This window comes from Scyliorhinus torazame, chromosome 9 (genome assembly GCF_047496885.1).
Source record: "Scyliorhinus torazame isolate Kashiwa2021f chromosome 9, sScyTor2.1, whole genome shotgun sequence".
Classification (NCBI taxonomy): Eukaryota; Metazoa; Chordata; class Chondrichthyes; order Carcharhiniformes; family Scyliorhinidae; genus Scyliorhinus; species Scyliorhinus torazame.
Genome location: NC_092715.1, coordinates 46,707,474 through 46,732,288, shown reverse-complemented (window position 1 = coordinate 46,732,288; position 24,815 = coordinate 46,707,474). Strand labels below are relative to the sequence as shown.

At 47.1% G+C, this 24,815-nt stretch overlaps 1 protein-coding gene across 25 annotated transcripts in view; it reads right to left on the bottom strand.

The window, feature by feature from the left end:
* LOC140429166 (teneurin-3) overlaps positions 1–24,815 on the bottom strand; it is a 3,593,949-nt gene that overhangs the window by 691,866 nt on the left and 2,877,268 nt on the right. For all 25 annotated transcript variants that reach the window (XM_072515817.1, XM_072515806.1, XM_072515811.1 and 22 more), the window contains one exon: positions 7,821–8,121. In XM_072515817.1, coding sequence (XP_072371918.1) covers positions 7,821–8,049 — 229 coding nt within the window. In that variant the 5' untranslated portion in view covers positions 8,050–8,121. The remainder of the gene's footprint in view (positions 1–7,820; positions 8,122–24,815) is intronic.

The window sequence follows — 24,815 nt, the reverse complement described above, 5'->3', positions numbered from 1 at the left end:
TAGATCGCCCCCTCGCCTTCCTCAGCTGCTCTACCGCTGTAGCCTCCATCGTTCCCTTAAAAGCCCCGCCTCTGGGGTCTCCGCATACCTCCTGTCGACCTGCAATATCTCCTTTATCAGTCGGTCCGTCTCTGCTCTGTCTGCCTTCTCCCTATGGGCCCATGTCAAAATTAGCTCCCCTCTAACCACTGCCTCCCAGACCATCGCTGCCGAAACGTCACCCGTGTCGTTGACTTCCAGGTAGTTCTGAATACATTTCCTCAGCCGCCTGCACACCTCTTCGTCAGCTAAAAGTCTCACGTCCAGCCTCCAGTGCGGGCGCTGGCTACTCTCCTTGCTAACCTGTAGGTCAACCCAGGGCAGGACATGATCTGAGATTGTGATCGCCGAATACCCCGTGTCCACTACCCCCGTCAGTAGAGTCCTGTTCAAAATAAATAAATCGATCTGGGAGTACACTTTATGCACGTGCGAGTAGACGGAAACTTCCTTAACTCTCGGCTGCCCAAATCTCCATGGGTCCACCCCCCATCTGCTCCATGAACCCCTTTAGCTCCTTTGTCATTGCTGGTACCTGCCCGTCTTTGAGCTCGACCAGTCTAAACCAGGGTCAATAACTGTGTTAAAGTCCCCCCCGCCCCCCCATGACCAACTTATGCGAATCTAGGTCCGGGATCTTCCCCAGCATCTTCTTTATAAACTGCACATCACCCCAATTTGCGCAGACACATTTACTAATACCACCTGCACCCCCTCCAGTTTCCCACTGACCATAATGTATCGGCCTCCCACATCCGTAATTATTCTTCCCGTCTCAAACACGACTCGTTTATTAATCAGGATCGCGTCCCCTCTAGTCTTCGAGTCCAGCCCTGAGTGAAAAACCTGTCCGACCCATCCCTTCCTTAATCTGATCTGATCAGCTACTCTAAGGTGCATCTCCTGTAGCATTACCATGTCCGCCTTCAGTCCCCTCAGATGCGCGAACACGCACTCTTAACTGGCCCATTTAGTCCTCTTACATTCCAGGTGATCAGCCTAGTTGGGGGGCTCATCGCCCCCCCCTTCGCCGATCAGCCATCACCTTTCTTGGGCCAGTCTCCAGCCTGCGCCCACGCCTCCACCGACCCGCCCCCAGGCAGCCTCCGCCCCCGACCTCCTTTCTGTCCCTCAGCAACAGTCCCTCCCTCGTCAGCAGAACATCTTCCCCCCTCCCCCCTAGTAACAGCACAATGTAAACCGACCCCTTCAACAAGCATAACATCTGCTCACCCCCCACTGCGCTTCTGTGAGCTAGCCCACCCAGCTAGCTTTGTGACCCCGCCCATGGCGCTAGACATTCTCCCACCTATTATTCCCTCCCCATCCTCCCCCTGCTCATGCACACATATTCAAATGAAAAACCAGTCCCAACACAATTGCCCTAGAAAAAAAAACGATAAACAAAGAAAAGATCAAACAAAAGATCCAGCATCTGACAAACACCATCAGTGTAAATGTAAACTTTAACTCCATCCCAAATCAGTGCAAATATAAACTTTAAATCACTCAGCTCTGCAACTGGCCCAAATCAATACAGAAGGTATTACAAATATTGTCCGAAAAACGAAAAACAAGAAACTTTTTTAACATGAACGTTGAAACAAAGTTCAAAGTCCTCAGTCCGCTACCAGTCCTTTTCTTCTCGCGAAGTCCATCGATTACTCGGGCGTCTCAAAATAAAAATGTTGCTCCTCGTACGTGACCCAGAGACGGGCTGGATACAGCAGTCCAAACTTGACCTTTCTCTTTAAAAGGGTCGACTTCATCTGATTGAACCCCGCTCTTCTCCTGGCCACCTCCGCACTCAGGTCCTGATAGATCCGCAGGATACTGTTCTCCCATTTACAACTCCGTGTCTGCCTGGCCCACTGTAAAATACGCTCCTTGTCCTTGTACTTGTACCTGTGGAATCTCACCACCATCGCCCTCGAGGAGTCCCCCACTCACGGCTTCCTCGCGAGCGCTCTGTGAGCTCTGTCCACCTCCAAGGGTCGGGTGAACGTCCCATCCCCCAGAAGCTTCTCGAACATGCCCGCTATGTATGCCCCAGCATCCGCTCCTTCGGACCCCTCCGGGAGACCAACGATTCTCAAGTTCTGCCGGCGGGATCTATTCTCTAGGTCCTCCATCTTCTCCAGGAGCCTTTTCTGCTGGTCTCTCAGCATCCTCACCTCCAACTCCACCACAGTTTGATGTTCCTCCTGCTCAGCCAGCGACTTCTCTACTTCCTGGATTGCCCGATCTTGGGCATCCAATCTGAGCTCCAGCCACGCAATTGATTCTTTAATCGGGTCCAAGCATTCCTGCTTCTGTTTGGTAAAGCCCTCCTGGATAAATTGCATCAGCTGCTCCGTGACCAGGACTCCGGTCATCCGCCATGCTTTCTCCCGCTGCAGCCTTATCTGTTTGTTGTTTCTTCCTTTGCGAGCACTTCTAGTCCACCTCTCCATGCACCGATTTGGGAATCCAATCAACAATTGCCTCTACAGTCAATTTTCCAAATCAAGTCCGGTAAAAAATCAGGGGAAAAGGTCCAAAGATCCGACCCAGCGGGAGCCACCAAATTTGCGACTTACTCCTTCATAGCCATTACCGGAAGTCTCATGGCTGAGTAAGTTAAAAATATAAACAGATAGGAGTTTGACAACAATGAGTGACACCAATTAAAGGAGCTGCCACTGGCACAACAGCAATAGGATGAATGACTTCCTTCAACAGTCCCAGCAGCTCGGAAAGTTATGAACGTGTAGGTGGAGAGCATCAGTGCAGTGCATCCCTGTCCAACTTGTGCAATAGGTAGTTTGCACAGTACTTCTATCAGAGAGAAACCACAATCCCGCTGACTTTCTACTTGATCTATGTTTCAATGTGAGCTTTCAGTTTCTACAGAGCGCCCCTGAGTGTGCAGCTGGTAAGAGCAGCCTTTCAAGTGAATCCCTACAGTTAATTGAGATGTTCCGCTATGCTATGTCGGACACCTTTTAGTTACTGAAAAAAAACAACCAAGGTCTTGATTCTGAACCATTTCTCAGAATCAGAATTGGATCACTTCATGGCATCTTTAAAGGAGCTGGTTTAACATGGTTAGAAGTCGCAGTGGAGCTCCTCAAGGGGACACTAGCATGGTGTCATTGTCGCTGACCTAGAATTCGAGAGGCAGGGGCTGATTATCTGGAGACATGGGTTAAAATTCTGCCATCGCGGTTGGGGGAATTTTAATTCAGTTAATATATTGGAAATAAAATTATTGTAAATAATGATTGTGAAACCACTGGATTGTTGTGAGACTCTATCCAGTTGGCTGGGGAGGAAGACTGCCATCAGAACACAAATTTCAGGGAATAATCAGCAGATTTCAGCCGCCCTTACAAGTGACTCCAGATCTACAACCATGTGGTTGACTAGCCTCTGATGCGGCAAGTCATTCAGGTTTATCAAACTGCCAAGGGGATTCAAGAAGACTTCTAACAGGACTTGATAGGGTAGATGCAGGGAGGATGTTCCCAATGGTGGGTGTGTCCTTAACCAGGGGTCACAGTCTGATTTACGGGGTAGACCATTCAGGATAGAGATTTTATATTTATCTTTTAAATTTAGAGTACCCAATTATTTTTTTCCAATTAAGGGGCGATTTTAGCGTGGCTAACTCGCCTAACCTTCACATCTTTTTGGGTTGTGGGGGTGGGACCCGCGCAGACACGGAGAGACATTTAGGACAGAGATTAGGAGAAATTTCTTCACCCGGAGGGTGGTTGGCCTGTGGAATTTGTTACCACAGGGCGTAGTTGAGGCCAAAATATTGCATGTTTCCACGAAGCAGTTAGATGTAGCATTCAGGATGAAGGGGATCAAAGGAGGAAAGTGGGATTAGGCTATTGAGTTGGATGATCAGCCATGATCATGATGAACGGCGGAGCAGGCTCGAAGGGCCGAATGGCCTCCTCCTGCTCCTATGTTTCTAAGGCTGCTCACCATCACCTTCTTCAGGGCAATTAGGATGGGCAATGAATGCTGCTCTGGCCAGCGCTGTTCAAATCTAGGTCCCAAGAACAAATAGAAAATACACTCATGATCATTAATGGCAAATAATTCACTGAATATTGCTAGGAGCTTCACTTTAAATTCTATGGGGGAATGAGCTACAAATGTTCCCAGGTTCATAGGTCAAATTAATTTTTATACTATTTCCCATTACATTTTGACATGACATGTCCCATGACACTGAGAAAGTATAAAACTGCGGATGCTGGAGACGTGAAACAAAAACGGAAAGTTCTGGTAAAAAAAACTCAGCAGCTCTGGCCTGTGGAGAGAGAAACAGAGTTGATGTATTGAGTCCAATTTGACTCTTCTTCCGAATATGTGGGGCGGGATTCTCCGGCACCCCCGCCGGGTCGGAGAATCGGCGGGGGGCGGCGTGAGCCCCGCCGCTCCGACGGCGGCTGCCAAATTCTCTGGCGCCGGTTTTTGGGCGGGGGGCAGGGGTCGCACCGGTCGGGGGCCGTTGGCTGTGGCCCCTCTGGAGATTCTCCGGGCCCCGATGGGCTGGGCGGCCGCCTGTTTTCGGCCAGTCCCGCCGGCGTGGATTAGACAAGGTGCATACCGGTGGGACCTGGCTTTGAGGGCGGCTTGCGGAGTCCTCGGGGGGGTGCGGGGGGATCTGGGCCCCCCCCCCCCCCCCCAAGGTGGCCTGGCCCACGATCGGGGCCCACCGATCTGCAGGCGGGCCTGTGCCGTGGGGGCACTCTTTCCCTCCGCGCCGGCCTGTGTAAACCTCCGCGATGGCCGGCGCGGAGAAGAAACCCCCTGCGCATGCGCAGGAATCACGGCAGCGGTTCTGCGCATGCGCCAGAACACACTGGCGCTCCTGCGCATGCGCCAACTCGCGCTGGCCGGCGGAGGCCCTTCGGCGCCGGTTGGCGCGCGCCAACCACTCCAGCGCCGGCCTAGCCCCCAGATGTGCGGAGGATTCCGCACCTTCTGGGCGGCCCGACGCCGGAGTAGTTCACGTCACTCTTTGGCGCCAGTACGGCCCGCCCTGCCGATTGCGGGAGAATCCCGCCCTAGGTTCTGGGGTTATCGACAGACTTGAAACGCCAGCTCCCTTTCTCACAGGGAGGAAGTGCAAACTCCACCCAGTCACCAAGACTGGAATTGAACTCGGGTCCCTGGTGCTGTGTTAGCAGTGCTAACATCAGTGCCGCCGTGCCACTTAATATAGTTATGAACCATTCTGCTGGGAATTAACTTGAAAGTCAGCCAAGATAATTTTCCTGTCCTCTTTCCAGTTTCTTTGCACTTCCACTGAAGACGCAATTACTTCGAGGGTGGAGCTTCAAGCCCGCTGGCTTTCCATTATTCATTTGTGAGTTTAAGACATTAAATGCTGGCAGACAACTTGACAATTGGGACATCACAGCTAATCCAGATCCTAGACTCAGTTGATGCCCATGCACTCAACTACCAGGGCATTTACCTAGCCGTAAGCTTCTTCTACTACTCCACAAATAGATTTTCTACAGAATTCTAATACAGACACAATCAACAATATAACCAAATCCATTGTCCCCACTGACAAAATGTAAAAAGTATTAGGTTATTGATTTTTAGGGCAGCATGGTGGCACAGTGGGTAGCACTGCAGCCTCACGCTGCCGAGGTCACAGGTTCGATCACTGCCCGTGTGGAGTTTGCACATTCCCCCCCGTGTTTGCGTGGGTTTCGCCCCCACAACCCAAAAGATGTGCAGGGTAGGTAGATTGGCCACGGTACATTGCCCCTTAATTGGAAAAATGTATCGGGTACTCTAAATTTATAATTTAAAAAAGGTTATTGATCTTTTTTTCTTTTCATTTCTCCTCATATCTCAGGGTGGCATGGTAGCACAGTGATTAGCACAATTGCTTCACAGTGCCAGGGTTCCAGGTTTGATTCCCACTTGGGTCACTGTCTCTGCGGAGTCTGCACGTTCTCCCCGTGTCTGCGTGGATTTCCTCCGGGTGCTCCAGTTTCCTCCCACAAAAGACATGCTTGTTAGGTGAATTGGACATTCTGAGTTTTCCCTCTGTGTACCCGAACAGGCGCCGGAGTGTGGCGACTCGGGGCTTCATTGCAGTGTTAATGTAAGCCTTCTTATGACAATTATTAATAATAATAATTATTATTATTGTTGTTGTTAAACATTGCTTCCGGCCACTGTCCATTTTGTCTTTCGTTACTTAAATGAGCTTTTGACCTCCTCCCACCTCAGCAGAACAGATAAAACTCCAAAATCTCGCAATAGAAGTGTGGATGCGAAAAGTACTTACTTTACTAATTTAAGTCTGAAACGAGGAGAAATTTCTTCACTCAAAGGGTTGTGAACTTTTGGAACTCTGTACCCCAGATGGTCGCGCAGGTGCCATCATCGACTATACTCAAGGATGAGATAGACAATTACTTGGTATCTCAGGGAATCAAGGGATATGGGGCATGGGCGTCAAGGAGGAGTTGAAGCCCAAGATTGACCATGATGGCAGGACAGGTTCTGTGGACCATACGGTTTACCATCTCTCATTTGCTTCCATTCTCATGTGAACAAAACCATTTGCTGAAAAGAACAAATTTACATAAGCACTTTCCCAATGAGGTAGTCTACTCTCACAAACGGCTGGAAATTTAGGTCATTTCAGAATTGGATGTTGGGCACGGGGATCCACTGGAGGGGTAAATATCACAATATCTGGGAACCTGCTATCTTGGAATGTGCAGCACTTCAGACTGGGGAGAGCTCAGACTCCATGGCTGAAATTCTCCGGTCGTTGCACTCCACGTTTCCCGCCGGCAGTGCACCCACACCCTGGTGGTGTCGGGTGGTTGCAAGGGAAAATCCTATTGACAAGCGACGGGAAAATAGAATCCTGCCGCCAGCGAACAGCTTGCCGCCAATAAACAAGCACTGGGGAACCGGAGAATCCCACTCCATATCCCAGTTTGCATCTGCTCTCCTATTCTCCTGCACCTGGATACCCATTTCCCTTCCTCACCCTTTCCAGTGCAGAATAGTCAGTGTGCATTATCATCATATTTCTCACTTGCTGGGAAGTTGCCGCGACAGTATTTTTAAAATATATACTTCATTAATTGTGAGGAGCATCTTATTCAGGTGCTGCCTGGTAAGTATGGCATAAAGTGACACACCATTCCTGTAAGATCAATGGATACATGTTTTGGATAAGTGTGTGGTACTTGCTAGCTGGTATTATTGCCCTGGGGGGTCAGTTAGCTCAGTTGGTTGAATGGCTGGCTCGTGATGTAGAGCGTTGCCAACAAGCAAATTCAATTCCTGTACCGGCTAAAGTTATTCATGAAGGCCTTGCCTTCTCAACCTTGCCCCTTGCCTGTTGTGTGGTGACCCTCAGGTTAAATCACGTCCAGTCAGCTCTCAGAAGGGCAGAACAGCCTAAGGCACTGTGGCAACATTTACATTATTGCACATCCTACTAGCCTGAGAGCATGAATAGTCAACCATATAGAATAGGCTTGGAGTCAAAGGTCGGTCAGGCTAGGTGGCAGCAACAGGGTTCTAGTGAACCAAATGCTTTTTTAGGCAGCATTCATGGTCTTTTCTTCTGGTGTAAGGTAACAAGCTATCAGTTTGATTCATCATAAGTGTCAAAATTGCTGCGGAGAGAATTAAACTCTTGACTTTGGATTGCTAGGCCAGGATCACAGCCACTAAATTACCAAGGCACACAAACATAAATGGTTATGCAATATGAGGTGAAGTTGTCTTTTTACCTGGCCTTGTGTACTCATCAGCCTCCCTGTGCACCAGATCTTTCACCCTGTTTCCATACAGGAGTCTTGTATCGTGATCATAGGCTTTAAGAGTTTCGCTGGAGCTGTAGGATTTCTGAGTGGGCACTCGGCACTCGTCGTTGTCTACTGACGAGCTTGTGTAGCGTCGCTCTTTATCGCGCCTGTTTTTTGTCAGGGAACAATAAGGCCTACGTTCTTTCACATCCATACTTCAGGCATTATGTGTCCAACCTCCCGCTGTCTCGCTCTAATCTCCTCTCGATGCTCAGCTCAGCAAGATCTGCACAAGACGAAACAAAAAGTGGTCAAAGAGAGCATGTACCTAATGTCCACTGTGTGGTCTTTGCCATCACTCACTTTCTCATAACACTTTTTTATTATACTGCTGAGAGCTGACATCTTATCCAGCAGAGGAATGACGCAGGCACTGTCTCATTGAAATGTACAAACTATGAATCTTATTTATTTTCACATTCAAATTTCCCCCATGACTGCAGCATCACCTGCAAAGCACATATTAACCAAACTGCTTTTGCTCTCTTCTTCATTTTCACATTCGTAGTGCCTGAGAAAAAAGCAACAAAACAAAAGAATAGGGTGGCAGGTAAAAAGATTAGCAAATGAGAGAGAACGCTTCCATTGGCGAACTGGAGGGAGAAGGGAAAGATGGGCCTCAGCTCCCTGTGTTGACTTGGCTCCAATCGAACAGGTTTAGCACCGTTTCCATAGCAGCCATTGTCAAATTAATTTTGGGTTCCCAGCTGTCAGTCAAAAAAGTGCATGCCCACCCCAGTATCAAAATAAAAGTGTTTGCCTTCTTCTCATCATGACATCTGTATGTCATTATTTTAGAGTATCCAATTATTTATTTTCCAATTCAGGGGCAATTTAGCCTGGCTAAGCCATCTACCCTGCACATTTTTTTGGGTTGCGGGGGTGAAACCCCGCAGATATGGGAAGAATGTGCAAACTCCAAACGGACAATGACCCAGGGTTGGGATAGAACCTGGGACCTCGGCGCCGTGAGGCAGCAGTGCTAACCACTGTGCCGCCCTAACATCTGTATGTCACAGAGATTAGAAGTGGTTTTCTGAATTGCGGGACAGTCTTGGAATTTGATTAGCATAGCCCAGTATCAATATAGAGCTGATGATTGAATTTAACTGAAATGATCCCACACTTGCATGCCTTACGTAGCATCTTCTCACATACTTGGGGAAAATACAACCATTATTGAAGTCTGCAATTGTGTATGGTGCTGGTGTCATTGAAGATGCTAAAAGACAAATTGCGTTTGGAAACTGCTCGAGCACGCTTGCCAATAAAGGGATCTGATGTCACGCATTTAATAACCCCATGAAAATCTGGGTCGAGTATTTTGTCAGAACTCCAGAGGTCGTGCCCTTTATGTTGGCATCTGCCATTGTTGGCGTTAAACCATTTTGCTTACCATTGACATCACTGTCCTCATGTAAAATGAATCCTGGAGTGGCCAATGTTAACAGATTTCACATCAACTGATCTCTGCTTAGTTGAACACCTGACAAATATGCATGCGAAGGATGCTTATTAGGGATGGACTTCAAACTATGAGGAGGTATTTAGCTGTTATTGATTAGTTTTCCAGAAGTAAGTGTCATGTTTTATGTCTTATTGACAAAGTAGAAAATGAAAATTTGAACAGTGCTTTATCTACATTGATAGCACAGATTTTCATCAATTTATTTTCTTTGGACTAATTACATCGTCATTTTCTACATTTGGAATCCAGACTATGCAGAAGGAGGCCATATGACCCATTGAGTCTGCACCAGCCCTCCAAAATAGCACCCGACATAGGCCCAATCCCCCACCCTATTCCCGTAACCCCACCTAACCTTTGGACACTAAGGGGCAATTTAGCGTGGCCAATCCACCTAACCTGCACATCTTTGGACTGTGGGACGAAACTGGAGCATCCGGGTAAACCCACACAGACACAGGGAGGATGTACAAATTCCACACAGTCTCCTGAGATCAGAATCGAACCTGGTCCTTGGCACTGTGAGACAGCAGTGCTAACCACTGTGCCACCATGTAGTCCATATATCATGATCTTATCTGTCCGACCGTTGTACACTTGGATTTTGAGAAAGAATTGCCGAAGTGTCACATTAGGAATTAATGGCTAGTAATAGAAAAGGTGGCACCGCAGGTTAGAACATTGGGTGGAAAAAGTGCTGTTAGTAGCAGTGAATGGGGAATAATGTTGGGATAATAATTACTGAAACATTTTAGTACTTGGGCCAGTGGCTGGCAAATATAGATAATATTATTAATTGTGAAATAAATCATACGGAAGTGAAGAACCTGACATGAAGACGTGTATAATTCCCTAAAATATATGAAATGAAATGAAAATGAAATGAAAATCTCTTATTGTTACAAGTTGGCTTCAAATGAAGTTACTGTGAAAAGCCCTTAGTCGCCACATTCCGGCGCCTGTTTGGGGAGGCTGGTAAGGGAATTGAACCTGCGCTGATGGCTTCCCTTGGTCTGCTTTAAAAGCCAGCTATTTAGCCCTGTGCTAAACCAGCCCCTGATAGATTGATGTGGAGATGCTGGCGTTTGACTGGGGTGAGCACAGTAAGAAGTCTTACAACCCCAGGTTAAAATCCAACAAGTTTGTTTCGAATCACTCGCTTTCGGAGCACTGCTCCTTCCTCAGGTGAATGAAGAGGTGGTTTCCGTAAACATATATATAGACAAAGTCAAAGATGCAAGACGATACTTTGAATACGAGTCTTTGCAGGTAATTCAGGACCTGTAGATTGAATTACCTGCAAAGACTCGCATTCAAAGTATCGTCTTGCATCATTGACTTTGTATATATATATGTTTCTGGGACCACCTCTTCACTCACCTGAGGAAGGAGCAGTGCTCCGAAAACTAGTGATTCGAAACAAACTTGTTGGACTTTAACCTGGTGTTGTAAGACTTCTTACTAAAATATATTAGTATAGACTGAGTTAGTTGTATTGCTATAGTATAATTGAGAGTCAAAACAACATCCTATTGGGCACATTACCTGAAACTTGCATCAAGCCAATCTAATTGTTAATCTTAATTTTTCATCTCGAGGGTAGCATCAGGTTTTCCAGTGGAAATATCGAAAGAAAGAAATCTGCTCACAAGAATCCTTTCAACTGCCTCTTTCAGTGTTATCCCACCAGATTTGAATGAGAGAGAAAGAGGAGAGAATGTTTGTGTGTGTGTGAGAGAGAGTGGAGAAAGAGAGAAAAAAAGAAAGAAGAAAATAATGGAAAAAAAACTTGGCAGCTGCTGAGATATTCATAGTTCTGGAATGATGCCCTACAACAATTGTAGACCACAGGGCTGTGACAATATTCCGTGTGGACACAAAGCATGATCTATTTTAAGCAATTTCATTGCTCGCACTTCATTTTTACTTAATTACAGTCAACACTTAGCATCTTTGAGATTTAATTATAGCTGTGATGAAGGATTCAAGAGAGACAAAACAATTCTGTGCACATGTGTGCGTGGACTCGGCGCGCGCATTTGTACCATTGCCAATTCCACACCTGCCCTGGCTTATCTGCTGCTGAAACCCTTGTCTGTACCTTTGTCAGCTCTAAGCATGACTATTCCAACGCAATCCTGGCCGGCCTCCTACGTTCTACCCCGTGCAAAACTTGAAATCTGTAGAATCCCCAAAGTGCAAAAGGAGGCCATTTGGACCATCAAGTCTGCACTGACCCTCCGAAAGAGCACCCTACCTCGGCCCACTCTCCCGCTCTATCGCCATAGCCCGGGTTAATCTACACATCTTTATACGGAGGAAGGAAACCGGATCACCAAAACCCATGCAGACACAGGGAGAGCGTGCAACTCCACACAGTCACCCAAGGCCCGAATTGAACGCGGGTCCCTGCGATGTGAGGCAGCGGCGCTAAGCACTGTGACGCCCATCTCCTCAGATCAAGCATCAAGGCCCATTCACCAATTACCTCTGCACTCGCTGGCCTATGTTGGCTTCCAGTTATTATTCTCACCCTTGCTTTCAATTCCTTCCATAGCCTCATCCCTCCCCATCTCAGCAATCTTCTCTCGCCCACAACCCTTTGAGACAACTGATTCTGAACGTTTGAGCAACTCCGATTCAAATTATTCACCTGGAGCCTGAGCTCCGGAATATTCTCTCTGAACCTCTCCTCTTTTCTACCTTTCTTCCTTCAATTTACTCCGTAAAACCGACCTCTTCGACCAAGTTTTTGACCACTTGCCCCAATGACAAATTTTGTTATATAATGGTTCTGAATAAGCAGTCTATCAATGCAACTCATAGTTGCAACATTCTCAACCAATTAACAGCAATGCTCCCACTAAGTTGCAGGGGTGCTCGTAGTAATTGGGAATGTGATGCGCAAAAGCACGGGGTGCTCCCATGTTCGGCCCTGCACCAATCTTAAAGGGACCACGCAGTCCAACAAGCCGGAAACAGAGGCTCGAGGGAATGTTGTTCAGCCACTCTTGAAATGACAAGCCCATGGGAACAGCCGCCTTCGACTGCTTCCACTCACTGTCATCGCCTGATTCTGCTGTCATTCAGGCCAAAGACTATTTTCCCCAGCTTCATCCCAAAGTTGTCAAAGCTCTCTATTTTTTTCACCTCGGAGACTATCCTGTGCCATTCCTAACGTACCCAAAGTTACATTTTTGGGTGAATATGACCTGGTGTTTAGAATAATTAAAAGAGTTTTAAACAGCACAACGGCACCTGATATTTACACAGTGCCTGTAATGTAAAAAATGTCCCCAGGTGCTTTGGAAGGAGGTTGGGGTAGGGGAGATGAGAACAAAATAAATAGGAATGGTTAAAGGAGGGGCCATAAAATGAATCAAAAAGTTGGATTTACAGGATACTTTTCAATGGGGAGAGAGAAATGTGAGGTTGCGGGGCTTCGAGGGGAGGGTTTCTGGGGCTTGAAGAGGTGTCACAGGAGTGACAGAGGGAGCAGAAAGGTGGAGGAATGAAAGCTGGAAGTGCAGAGAATGTCGGACTGGCTGAAGTTGCAGAATTTAGCACTGTTGTCTCACAACACAGTTGATCCCAGCACCGGGTCACTGCCCGTGTGGAGTTTGCACATCATAATAATCTTTATTGTCACAAGTAGACTTACATTAACACTGCAATTAAGTCACTGTGAAAAGCCCATAGTCACCATATTCCGGTGCCTGTTTGGGTACAGAGGGAGAATTCAGAATATCCAAATTACTGAACAGCACGTCTTTTGGGACACGTGGGAGGTAAATGGAGCACCCGGAGGAAACCCACACAGACACAGGGGGAACGTGCAGACTCCGCACAGACAGTTATCCAGCCGGGAATCGAACCTGGGGTCCTGGCGCTGTGAAGCAAAAGTGCTAACCACTGTGCTACCATGCCACCCATACATTCTCCCTGTGTCTGCGTGAATCTCACCCCCACAACTCAAAGATGTGCAGGGTAGGTGGATTGGCCATGCTAAACTGCCCCTTAATGCGAAGAAAAAAAACCTCTTTAAAAAACCACACTGAAGCAATGCCAACAACTTGCCTGAAGCAAATGACAACAAAACAAACCGGACATTCGAGTGAAAATTTCCGCATCAGAAGTTGATACTTTATCAGCAACATCTCTCGAATGAATCCAACTGGAACTGATGCTCAGGGAGGAATGGTGAGCATAATTTGGAGTTCAGATCCACCATCAGTTATAATGATAAAGCTGAACACCCACCAAGCCCCTGGCAAGGTGACAGTGTCTCCACCTCACTGCCCAGATGAGTCGAAACAAGTTTTTCAACTTAACATGTCGCGTGTTGCCGTTTCCCTCATCAACCACACGACCTGCCAGAAATCGCTGAAGACGGACACTCAACACAGATCCACTTAAAGCCATTCACTTCGAGTCATTAGCTTCGTCCTTTGGGGACAGACAAAAGCCCAGTGTAAAAGAGCTCAGCGCGGGTGCCATGACATCCTTTCCCATGAACAATGCCTCTTGCATCGAGTTACCATCGCAGGTATTGTGCTGCGGAGAGCAGGCTTCTTTCAGCAGTAATTGTTCCCGTAACAAAACATTAAAAGAGAAACAGGTAATTGAAAGGTACTGAACAGAATTGTAGCCTGCAGCTCTATGTTAAACTGTTGATATCAACCCCATTTCTATATGAAAAGCCTAAATCAGTGTCGCCCAGATGTTCGCCGAGCAGATTATTTCACATTAAGTTGTAATTCATGTTACATTAACTGATAATTGTGTTGCAGAAAGTGGAATTCTTCACAAAAGAATGTTTCCAATTCAAGTATGCACCCCACCCCCTTCTTATTATAGTTTACAATGGTCCTCCAGGTCTTTATCAAGATTTTGTAACTTTTTAAATTAAAAGTCCCTCCCTCAGTCGCATTCTTTCCATTTGTTGAATGTAACTATCAATGTGTTTTTGCTTGTTTTCTCAATTCCTAAGCATGCTCGTTGAGGCAGTGTTAAAGGACGAGATCTTTTTTTCGTAAGTTTCAAGTACCCAATACTTTTTGTTCCCAATTAAGGGGCAATTTAGCGTGGCCAATCCACCTATCCTGCACATCTTTGGGTTGTGGGGGTAAGACCTACCCAGACACGGGGACAATGTGCGAACTCCACATCGAGAGAGAAGAAGGTTAAGAGGTGACTTAATAGAGGCATGCAAGATGATCAGAGGATTAGATAGGGTGGACAGTGAGAGCCTTTTTCCTCGGATAGTGATGTCTAGCACGAAGGGACATAGCTTTAAATTGAGGGGAGATAGATGTCAGAGGTAGGTTCTTTACTCAGAGAGTAGTGAGGGCGTGGAATGCCCTGCCTGCAACAGTAGTGGACTCGCCAACATTAAGGGCTTTTAAATGGTCATTGGATAAACATATGGATGATAATGGAATAGTGTAGATGGGATTTAGATTGGTTTCACAGGTCGGCGCAACATCGAGGGCCGAAGGGCCTGTACTACGCTTTAACGTTCTATTGACAGTGACCCCGGGCTGGGATGGAACCCGGGTCCTCAGCGCTGTGAAGCAGCAGTGCTAACCATTGTGACACCTTGCCACCTCAGGGGACGAGATCTACTCGCTTTTAGGATCAAAGGTCTGGTACTAGCTTTGGAGGTGTTCAATTTTAAGGCTTTAACTCTGCTGTGGGGAGAAGTACAACTTCACATACTGAAACTGGGCTTGTTATTGAAAGGTATTATAACATTTCATAACAATTGCTGGGTAGACAGTGGCCACTACCAGAGTGCCAGGTTGGCAGTGCCAATCGGTCCCGGAGAGGCCTTGCCAGGTAGAGGGAGGGTAAAAGGGTGATCCCGGAGGCCACCCTAAAGTTGGGGGAAAGGGTGTTGGAAATGAGGGGGGTGGGCGTGATTGAAAATTGGGAGGGTGCGAGTGCTATCACCTCTTGAGTTATTTAATCTGGCTGCACCGATCTTCTACCCCATCACTTTCAGCCCCTCCACCCCCTGTTTTCGACATCCTTCCACCCCCAAACTCGGGGAGGCCCCCCAGAAACACCCCCTCCCCTCTTCCAACTGGTAAGACCCCCTGGGCCAGATCTCTGGCAGTGCCAACCTGGCACCCTGGCACTGTCACCATGGCAGTGTTACCCGACCACCTTGACAGTGCCAGGCTGACACTGCCAGGGTGCATGGGTGGCATTGCAAGGGTGCCAGGCTGGCAGTGTAAGGGGCCAAGGTGACAGAGGGAGTGCCAGGGTGTCACCCTGGTCTCGAATGGTCTGGTAGCCGCCCCCCCCCACCCCCCCCCCCCACCCCCAGGTGCCATTATGAATGGTCCATATTTGTGGCAAGCAATATTAAATGGCGCCCTGGTGAGGTCTCCCAGGCGCGGCAATTAGGCCCGGGTGCTGGGAAAATCCTGCGAGTGCATATTTAAATTAACCTAATGGCTCATTTAAGTATGCTAATGTGGGTCATGCCCAGTGATTGCAAGATTCAATGGCCTCTTTCTGACACCAAGTCCGGCACGATGAGGCCGTTAAATCATGCCCCAAGTGTCCTCATATCCTCTTTCATCTAACGCTATCTGCATATCCTTCCATTCCCATCTCTCTTTTTAGTTAAGCTTAGAATACCCAATTTGTTTTTCCAATTAAGGGGCAATTTAGTGTGGTCAATTCACCTACCCTGCACATCTTTTTGGGTTGTGGGGGTGAGACCCACGCGAACATGGGGATAATGTACAAACTCTACGTGGACAGTGACCCGGGGCCTGGATTGAATCTGGGTTCTCGGCACTGTAAGGCAGCAGCGCTAACAACTACGCCACCGTGCCAGCCCCCATTCCCATCTCTAGCATGTGTTTATCTAGCTGCCCTTTTGAACGCAAGATTGTCCAACATACAGCCCACAGGCCACCATTTTGTCTGCCATGCCTCTAATCCAGCCCATGGACTCATTGTTGAAAATACAAGTCAGTGGATATGACAGATCTGCAAGGAGGTGTTCCTCCAATCACAGGTGCTTTTGCTCCCGCATTTGCTGTTGAAAAGCTTACAAGTGAGCTTTTTTCACACATCCTATTGTTCACTATAGGGTTCATTGCTTCTATACGTTGTATTGTGGGTGATTGGGTAAGGAAATGCCATAGCTGGTCATGGAGGGTATGAGGAGGCAGAGAGAGTTGGTGGGGGGCATACCTTGCCATGGAGGCATGAGAGACCATTGGTGGTGGGTGAGGCAGCATACATTGACATGGGAGGCATGAGGAGGACCTTTAGAACTTAGCTTTTAAAGGGTCCCCTCATGCAGACCATGATTGACAATTCCTCAGAAGTGCCCTGAAATGTGTCTCATTGAAAACCTGGCCCGACCCCATTTAAATTCAGACATGTTTATCCCCGCAGTGGAGTGTCCCAGGTCGAGAGTATGGTGTATGTGCTTGGGGCCTGTAAAGAGGTAATACTGTAAATCGGAAACCCTGGGAATGGGGTTGCGAATCCCCGAACAGGACCTAGCCACCTTTTTTGAAGGGGTCTGAGCCACATCGACACGGTGAAAATCCAGGCCTTAAAACCTTGTGCACAAAGTGGCAGTTACATTTCCCTAAATTACGACAGCGAATGTACCTCAAGAGTGTTTGACAGGCTGCAAAATGCTTTGGGACATCCCCAGGTCATGAAAGGCACTCATCAAATGCAAGTTCTTTCTTACAGCTAACACAGGGTTATTTTCCAGACGTAAATAATCACAGCAATCAGTTGAACAAATTTGCAGAACCACGAAACACCTCATTTACTACGGTCTCTGAATTTATTTTGATATTTGTGTGCACATACTGACAGCCCCAGTCGGTTTATTTGCATGAACTCCAGTAACACCAGAGATTTTGCCGCCAGCTGTGGAAATCCAGACCACCTCTAGCTCAGGCACAATTCACATCGCTGTTGTAAAAGCGATGGCAGTGCAGCGCCAATTGGAAGAAACAGAGTCAGAGGGATACACCAACACAAACGCAGTTCCTAGGACGATATTTCCCTTTTTACTTTTGACACTGTGCCCTGTGCTCTCCTTTCTTTGTTTTTTTTCCTTTTGACTTCTGTTCCCTTTTACAGAACCTAGGATCACTGCTTTTACTTCTGAGGGTTATTTTCTACATTTTACCAAACCTCGAACAGTGCTCGTCACGTCAAATCTGCTCTGCATCTGTCTCTCAGGGTCTGGCACTATTGATTCACCCAATAAGCATTGGAGTGAGTCTTTTCTTCCTTCCGACTTCAATTTAACTGAATAATCACAGGTTGGCTGGGTCCTTGTAATTGATTTTATCCTCGTCGCCAATGTGGCCTGGCAGCCATGAGGCTCTTTGTGTGAACAAACAGAGTTTATTGGTAACAAAGAACAATGGTACAGAGGCCACTGGTCTCACTGCCCTGGAGCAGCATGGAGTCTTACATCTTTACTACATGGGCCCCTGTTGGATTCTTCCCGGGAAGGAGCTCCACGCTCTGGGGTGATCACGCGTTCTCGGTTCCCATTGATCCCTAGAGCCAGGTGCCCCCTCCTCCACTGTGCTGCCTTAAAGGGACAGGCATCTCAATCCATTACAACTGCCCTTTACAGCTATAGAACTTTTACCACATACCAACTTGACTGATACATGTTGCACATTGCGACTGACATGGATCCCCTGAAAAGTCCTTCAGATTCTTTACTCCTTTTCATCTCCTTTGAACGAAATGCAGGAGTTTCTTTTTTTAAGTGGCTGAAACAGCAGCTTTCTACAAGATTTAATCTAAAGCCACACAGGCTATTAGCATTTTTACACTGATTGATCTAGAGCAAGTCTTAGCACACTCACATACCTAATACATTAAGTGAAGTAGTCCAATTTGAAACCAGAGTTCGGGTCAATAGATAGGTTTACATTTACCATTTGTGGGAAAAAGCAGAGCGCTTCAGTGAGGCACAAAGGGTTTTTAATTCCACAGTTTCCAGCTTATCCTGCTCAAAGTTCATTTCGGTGAACACACTAAATTGGATATGTTCCTTTCTTCACCTTTGACATCCCTGCTCTTAGACCGGCTGGGTTCCAAATGCCAAGCTATCAGCTCCAGCAAATCTCCCTGTCAGCAATGCGTGCTTTGTTATCTACTTGAGCAGATTGAGCAAAAGCAAATTAATTCCTGCTTCTAATGGTAGATACAACACACACCGATCATGGCACAAAGCTTAAACTCTTTTTTCATTGAGGGATACTGTAGGAGCTTTCCATTCTGGCCACACTGAGAAATAAAACAAATTTAACTATTATCATTCAAATGCTAAGAGAAGACTGCTCAATCATTCCCTGCTCATCCATCCAAAAAAATAGCCCGATGATTGCCCTACAATGCCATGCAACTGTTACTTCGAATGACTTAAACACAGGGGACTGGCAGCCACAATTCTGCTGTGGGGATAAGGGAACGAGATTTACCACTGTAAACATGGGAAGTTTGTGCACCATCATGCTCCAAGTAAACAAGCATCAATGTAACTTTTCAATGCATCCCGTTTATTTTCTCCATCACCCTACACGTTGCAGCCATCGCACATAATGATCATTTTCAGGATAAGACCTTGGACAGTTGTACAAAGTGGGCAGTGTCTGCTACACTCTCCACCTTCGAGTGAAGTCAGTTGTAATGGAGAGGTGTAAATAAATTTAGTTCAATGGCTGCCCGCTGGGGGTTCACATGTTAAATCTTCACCCAGTGCAATATGCAACAGAAAGATGCAACGAGGCTGGGATAGAGTTTACCTTTGCAGGGTCTTGCACATAGAGGGATAATGTGAGACTGAGTACAGTACCGCCCACAAAGTGATGTAAGAGAGCACATGACTCACACCCAGGGTTAGTTGAGTACTGGATAGAGCAGTGTACACCAGCAAGCATGGAGACAGCTCTGGACACCTTATTTCAGGAAGGATGTTAAAGCCCTGGAGAGAGTGCGGAAGAGATTTACTAGAATGATATTAGGAATAAGGAATTTTAGATACATGGAAAGATTGGAGAAATTGGGCTTGTTCTCCTTGGAGCAGAGACGAGGCGACCTTATTGAGGTGTTCAAAATTCTGAACAATTTTGACAGGGTAAAGCAGGATATTCTGTTTTCACTTGTTGGTAAGTCAGTGATGAGGGGGGGTCACAATTTCAAGATGGTCAGCAAGAGAGGTAGGAATGAGATGAGGAGAAACTTCTTTACACAGAGTTGTTGGGGTTTGGAATGCGCTGTCTGGGAGAGTGATGGAGGCGGATTCCAGAGGAGGTTTCAAAAGAGAACTAGGTATATATTTGAAAGTGATGAATTTAGGAAACTACTGAGATGGGGTTGGGGAATGGGGCTAGCTAGATTGTCCTTTTGGGAGCCAGTGTAAACATGATGGGCCGAATGGCCTTATTGTGTGCTGTAAATAACAAAAAAAACAAAAGCTCCTAGCTTGAACCCTTTACTGCACATTTGTACATAAGTCTAGTAGTTAATAAAGATTTACCGTTAACTTATGTATGACTAGAAAGATTCCTGTAGACCTACTGAAATGTAACCAACACTCTACAACAAATTTCACTTGAAGAACATTGTGACATATTTTTGGAAGTTGCAGTTGGTTTTGAGAACATTTGCGCAATTTGGAAGATTGCTCAATACGTGCAACTTGTATTCAGATACACAGTGAGTCGGTATGGTATATAACTGAAAATAATGGTAGTGAAGACAAATTTGGGGATGATTCGGTGAATTCAGTCCGAACAAAGGGGTGTAATTATGAACATATATTACACACTTGGTTGAAAGCAAATAAAACAGGGTGTGACGATAAAGGAAATGTTTTTCTCAACGTGATGAACCCAGATGCTTTTGAGGTGATGTTCAGTCAATGTAGCCCTCACGACACATGTTCTATGGACTATTCTGAAATTGTTGAGCTTTGGATTTACATTATGGCACAGCTAAGAATTAGATTGCATGGAGAGTTATGTTCTTTCAAAGTAACAATTGACAAGTGAGACTGTTGAAAGTTACATTCTCGAATCAAAGAAACTCGCTCATCAATGAGGCATGTGGCACAAACATAGAAATCAATGTTTGCAGGAGCCGTAAAGAATAAAAAAGTCCAGGCTAAACTTCTGAGCATATGAAATAAGTTGATGTGGAGGGAGGTCTGCGATAAGGCCAGAGCCATGCAAATTGCAGGAAGAGATAGTTGCAAATTGCACCTTTCCTGAGTGGGCTGAGGCGTCACACTCCTAACTTATGCCTTGTAGACAGTGGGCAGGATCTCGCGAGAGTTGAGTTACTCTCTGCAGAAATTCCAGCCTCTGACCTGCTCTTGTAGCCAGTTAAGTTTCTAATCAATGGTAACCTCCAAGATGGTGATGGTGGGAGATTCAGTGATGACAATGGCATTGAATGTCTTGGGGAGATGTCCAAAGATGTACAGGTTAGGTGGATTGGCCCTTAGTGTCCAAAAGCTTAGGTGTGGTTACTGGGTTACGGGGATAGGATGACGGTGTGGGCTTAAGTAGGGTGCTCTTTCCAAGGACCGGTGCAGATTTGATGGGCTGAATGGCTTCCTTCTGCACTGTTAATTCTGATTCTCTGATTCTATGAGATAGTTAGATTCTCTTTTGTTGGAGATGGTCATTGCTTGGTACTTGTGTGGCAATGTGACATGTTATTAATCAACCCAAACCTGAATATGAACTTACTGCATATGGACATGCAATGTGGCACTGCTTCAGTATCTGAGGAGTCGCGAGTGGTGCTGAACATTGAGCAAAGATCAGCAAACAAACCCTTTCTGACATTAATTATGATGGAGGGACGGTCATTGATGAAACAGCTAAAGATGGTTGGGCCTATTCCAGTATCTGAGGAACTCCTGCAGGGATGTCCCAGGACTGAGTTGTTTGATCTCCAACAACCACAACCACCTAGCTTCTAATTGAGCTGTGAATTCCTGTACAAACAAATGGCACCCAAACATATGAATTAGGAGAAAGAGTGGGTCACTTGAGCCAACTTTGTCATTTGATAAGATCATGGCCGATCTGATTGTGGCCTCAATGCTGCTTTCCTGACCACCCCTACACCCTTTGACTCCATTGTCAATAGAATCTACCTGACTCAACCTTAAAAATATACAATGATCCTGCCTCCACCATTCTCTGGGGAAGAGAATACCGCAGACTAACAACTATTTGAGAGAAAAAGATTTTTCCTCATCTCCTGTCTCCAGGGGCTGGTTTAGCACAGGGCTAAATCGCTGGCTTTGAAAGCAGACCAGGGCAGGCCAGCAGCGTGGGTTCAATTCCTGTACCAGCCTCCCCGAACAGGTGCCGGAATGTGGCGACTAGGGGCTTTTCACAGTAACTTCATTTGAAGCCTACTTGTGACAATAAGCGATTTTCATTTCATTTCAAATGAGAGATCCCTTATTTTTAAACCATGTCTCCTAGTTCTAATCTCTTCTACAAGGGGTTATCGGCTGGGGGCGGGGGCGGGCGGGGGCGGGGGGGGGGGGGGGGAAGGGATGGGGGAAGTGGGTAATTTGGGGATAGACCAGGGTGGGAGGGAGACCTGGAAGTGTCTGATCCCCTAGTCCGAAGGAGACTTCCGATGGAGCGGCCACCCAACCTTCTGGCCTGAGATTGAAGTTCTTAACTTTTTTCTGTTTTCCACCCTAAGATAACCGATTCCTGCCAGCCTGGAAATTGAGGCTGTGGGAAAAGGCCCTTTAAGTGGCCATGCCTCCATAGAGGCAAGGGCAGGCTTTCTGGCCAAAACCCTCCCCGATCACCCTAAAATCACATCTGGGTGAGGGCAGAGGGATCCCAGAGGGAATTCCGTCCATGCAATTTCATGCTTCCCCCCCCCACCTCACCTCAAAACCCAACCAGTAAGAGTGTAAAATCCATGTCCAGATATGGTCTCACCAATGCCCTGTGAATGGCTGCCATAAAATGAATGACAAAACTCATGAAGATATAGCGTTCAGTAACATGTTCAATTATGTCATGAATAGGTGGACTAAAGAGTATGATGATGAGAAATTGCAGGACTATTTCAGACATAGAAATGAATTGAATGTAGATCAAGGATGTCTGCTATGGGATTTAAGAGACATTATACTGCCAAAGTTCAGTGAGAGATTGTTTGAGTATCTTCATCAAGAGCACACAGGGATATTCGGTATGAAAGCAGTAGCAAGTAACTATTTTTGGCAAAGGTAGGCAGAGATATTGAGAAGTTGGTGAAAAATTGTGGAGTATTGTCTCAGAAATAATCGAACCAAGGTTCCTTTCAATACATGGTCAAACACAAGGTGCGAAATTCTCCCCCAACGGCGCGATGTCCGCCGACTGGCACCCAAATCGGCGCCAATCAGACGGGCATCGCGTCGCCCCAAAGGTGCGGAATGCTCCGCATCATTGAGGGGCTAGGCCGACGCTGGAGGGATTTCCGCCCCGCCAGCTGGCGGAAATGGCGTTTGTTGCCCCGCCAGCTGGGGCGGAAATGCGGCGCATGCGTGGGAGCGTCAGCGGCCGCTGACAGTTTCCCGCGCATGCGCAGTGGGGAGAGTCACTTCCGCCTCCGCCATGGTGGAGGCCGTGGCGGAGGCGGAAAGGAAAGAGTGCCCCCACGGCACAGGCCCGCCCGCGGATCGGTGGGCCCCGATCGCGGGCCAGGCCACCGTGGGGGCACCCCCCGGGGACCCAGGACCCCGGAGCCCGCCCACGCCGCCTGGTTCCGCCGGTAAATACCAGGTTTAATTTACGCCGGCGGGACAGGCAATTTCTGGGCGGGACTTCGGCCCATCCGGGCCGGAGAATTGAGCGGGAGGTCCCGCCAACCGGCGCGGCCCGATTCCCGCCCCCGCCCAATCTCCGGTACCGGAGACTTCGTCGGGGGCGGGGGCGGGATTCACAGCGGCCAACGGCCATTCTCCGACCCTGCGGGGGGTCGGAGAATGACGCCCAAGAAAACTGTGCAAACGAGCACATGTTGAGTTCTTTGAAGTGGAAAGGCGAGTTCCTTGTTTAGTTGATAGTGGATAAATGTTTAGGCTATGCCTAATAACCACAAGTGACAACATTATTGCGGTTTTGAGAAGTTGGTTTGGAGTTTATGGGTTGTCAGAGGTGTTGATATCAGATAATGGTCCACAGTTTACGTGTGAAGGGTTTGAAATATTTCTGAGTAAGAATAGAGTCAATCACAACATCACCCAGCATTGAATGAGTCACAGAATCACAAAATCACAGAATATTACAGCGCAGAAGAAGCCTTTCGGCCCATCAAGTCTGCACCGTCGCATGAAAGGCCCTGACCTGCCCTCCAAATCCCACTTACCAGCATTTGGCCCAAAGCTTTGAATGTTATGACGTGCCAAGTACTCATCCAGATACTTAAAAAAAAAAAATTTAGAGTATCCAATTCATTTTTTCCAATGAAGGGGCAATTTAGTGTGGTCAATCCACCTAGCCTGAACATCTTTGGGTTGTGAGGGCGAAACCCACGCAAACACGGGAAGAATGTGCAAACTCCACATGGACAGTGACCCAGAGCTGGGATCGAACCTGGGACCTCAGCGCCGTGAGGCAGCAGTGCTACTCACTGCGTCACCGTGCTGCCCTATCCAGATACTTTTGAAAGGGTGTGAGACATCCCGCCTCTATCATCCTCCCAGGCAGTGCATTCCCTCACTTGTGCACCCTTGTAACCAACCCTTCAACTAAGGGGAACAGCTGCTCCCTATTCACGCCTCTCATAATTTTGTACACCTCAATCATGTCACCCCTCAGTCTTCTCTGCTCCAGAGAAAACAGCCCAAGCCTATACAACTTCTCTTTATATCTTAAATGTTCCATGTGGTATTATCAGGTATTGCAGTACCCGAGAGGCTGTAGACCATTGGGTAAACCTAGGAGTTTACCATTGGCTGTTTGGTATGTAGCTCTGCCCTGACAGGTGGGGTATAAGCACAGGTGCCGTCCCAGCAGCCCTCATTCTGTACCGAAGCTGCTGGGGAACAGATCTAGTCTATTAAAGCTGTCAGTTATGATACAACCTCGTCTTTGAGTTTAATTGATCGTGCATCATTCCATCCCAGGCAACATTCTGGTAAATTGCCTCTGCACCTCCTTCAGTGCAATTACATCCTTCCTATAATGATGCTGTAGAAAGAAGGGTACAGAATGTGAAGAGAAAGTATTTGCTAGGTTACAAGCTAGTGTAGCCACCTAAAATGGCTGATTCCCTATTAATTTGGCCAAAACCCGATTTAAAATGGCTAACCGATAAGGCTGATGGGAAAAGCAGCCAACAGGACACAAACGGACAGCTGCAGACAGAAAAGCGTATTCGGCTCTGGGGAAGTCGGCCCAGATCGATAC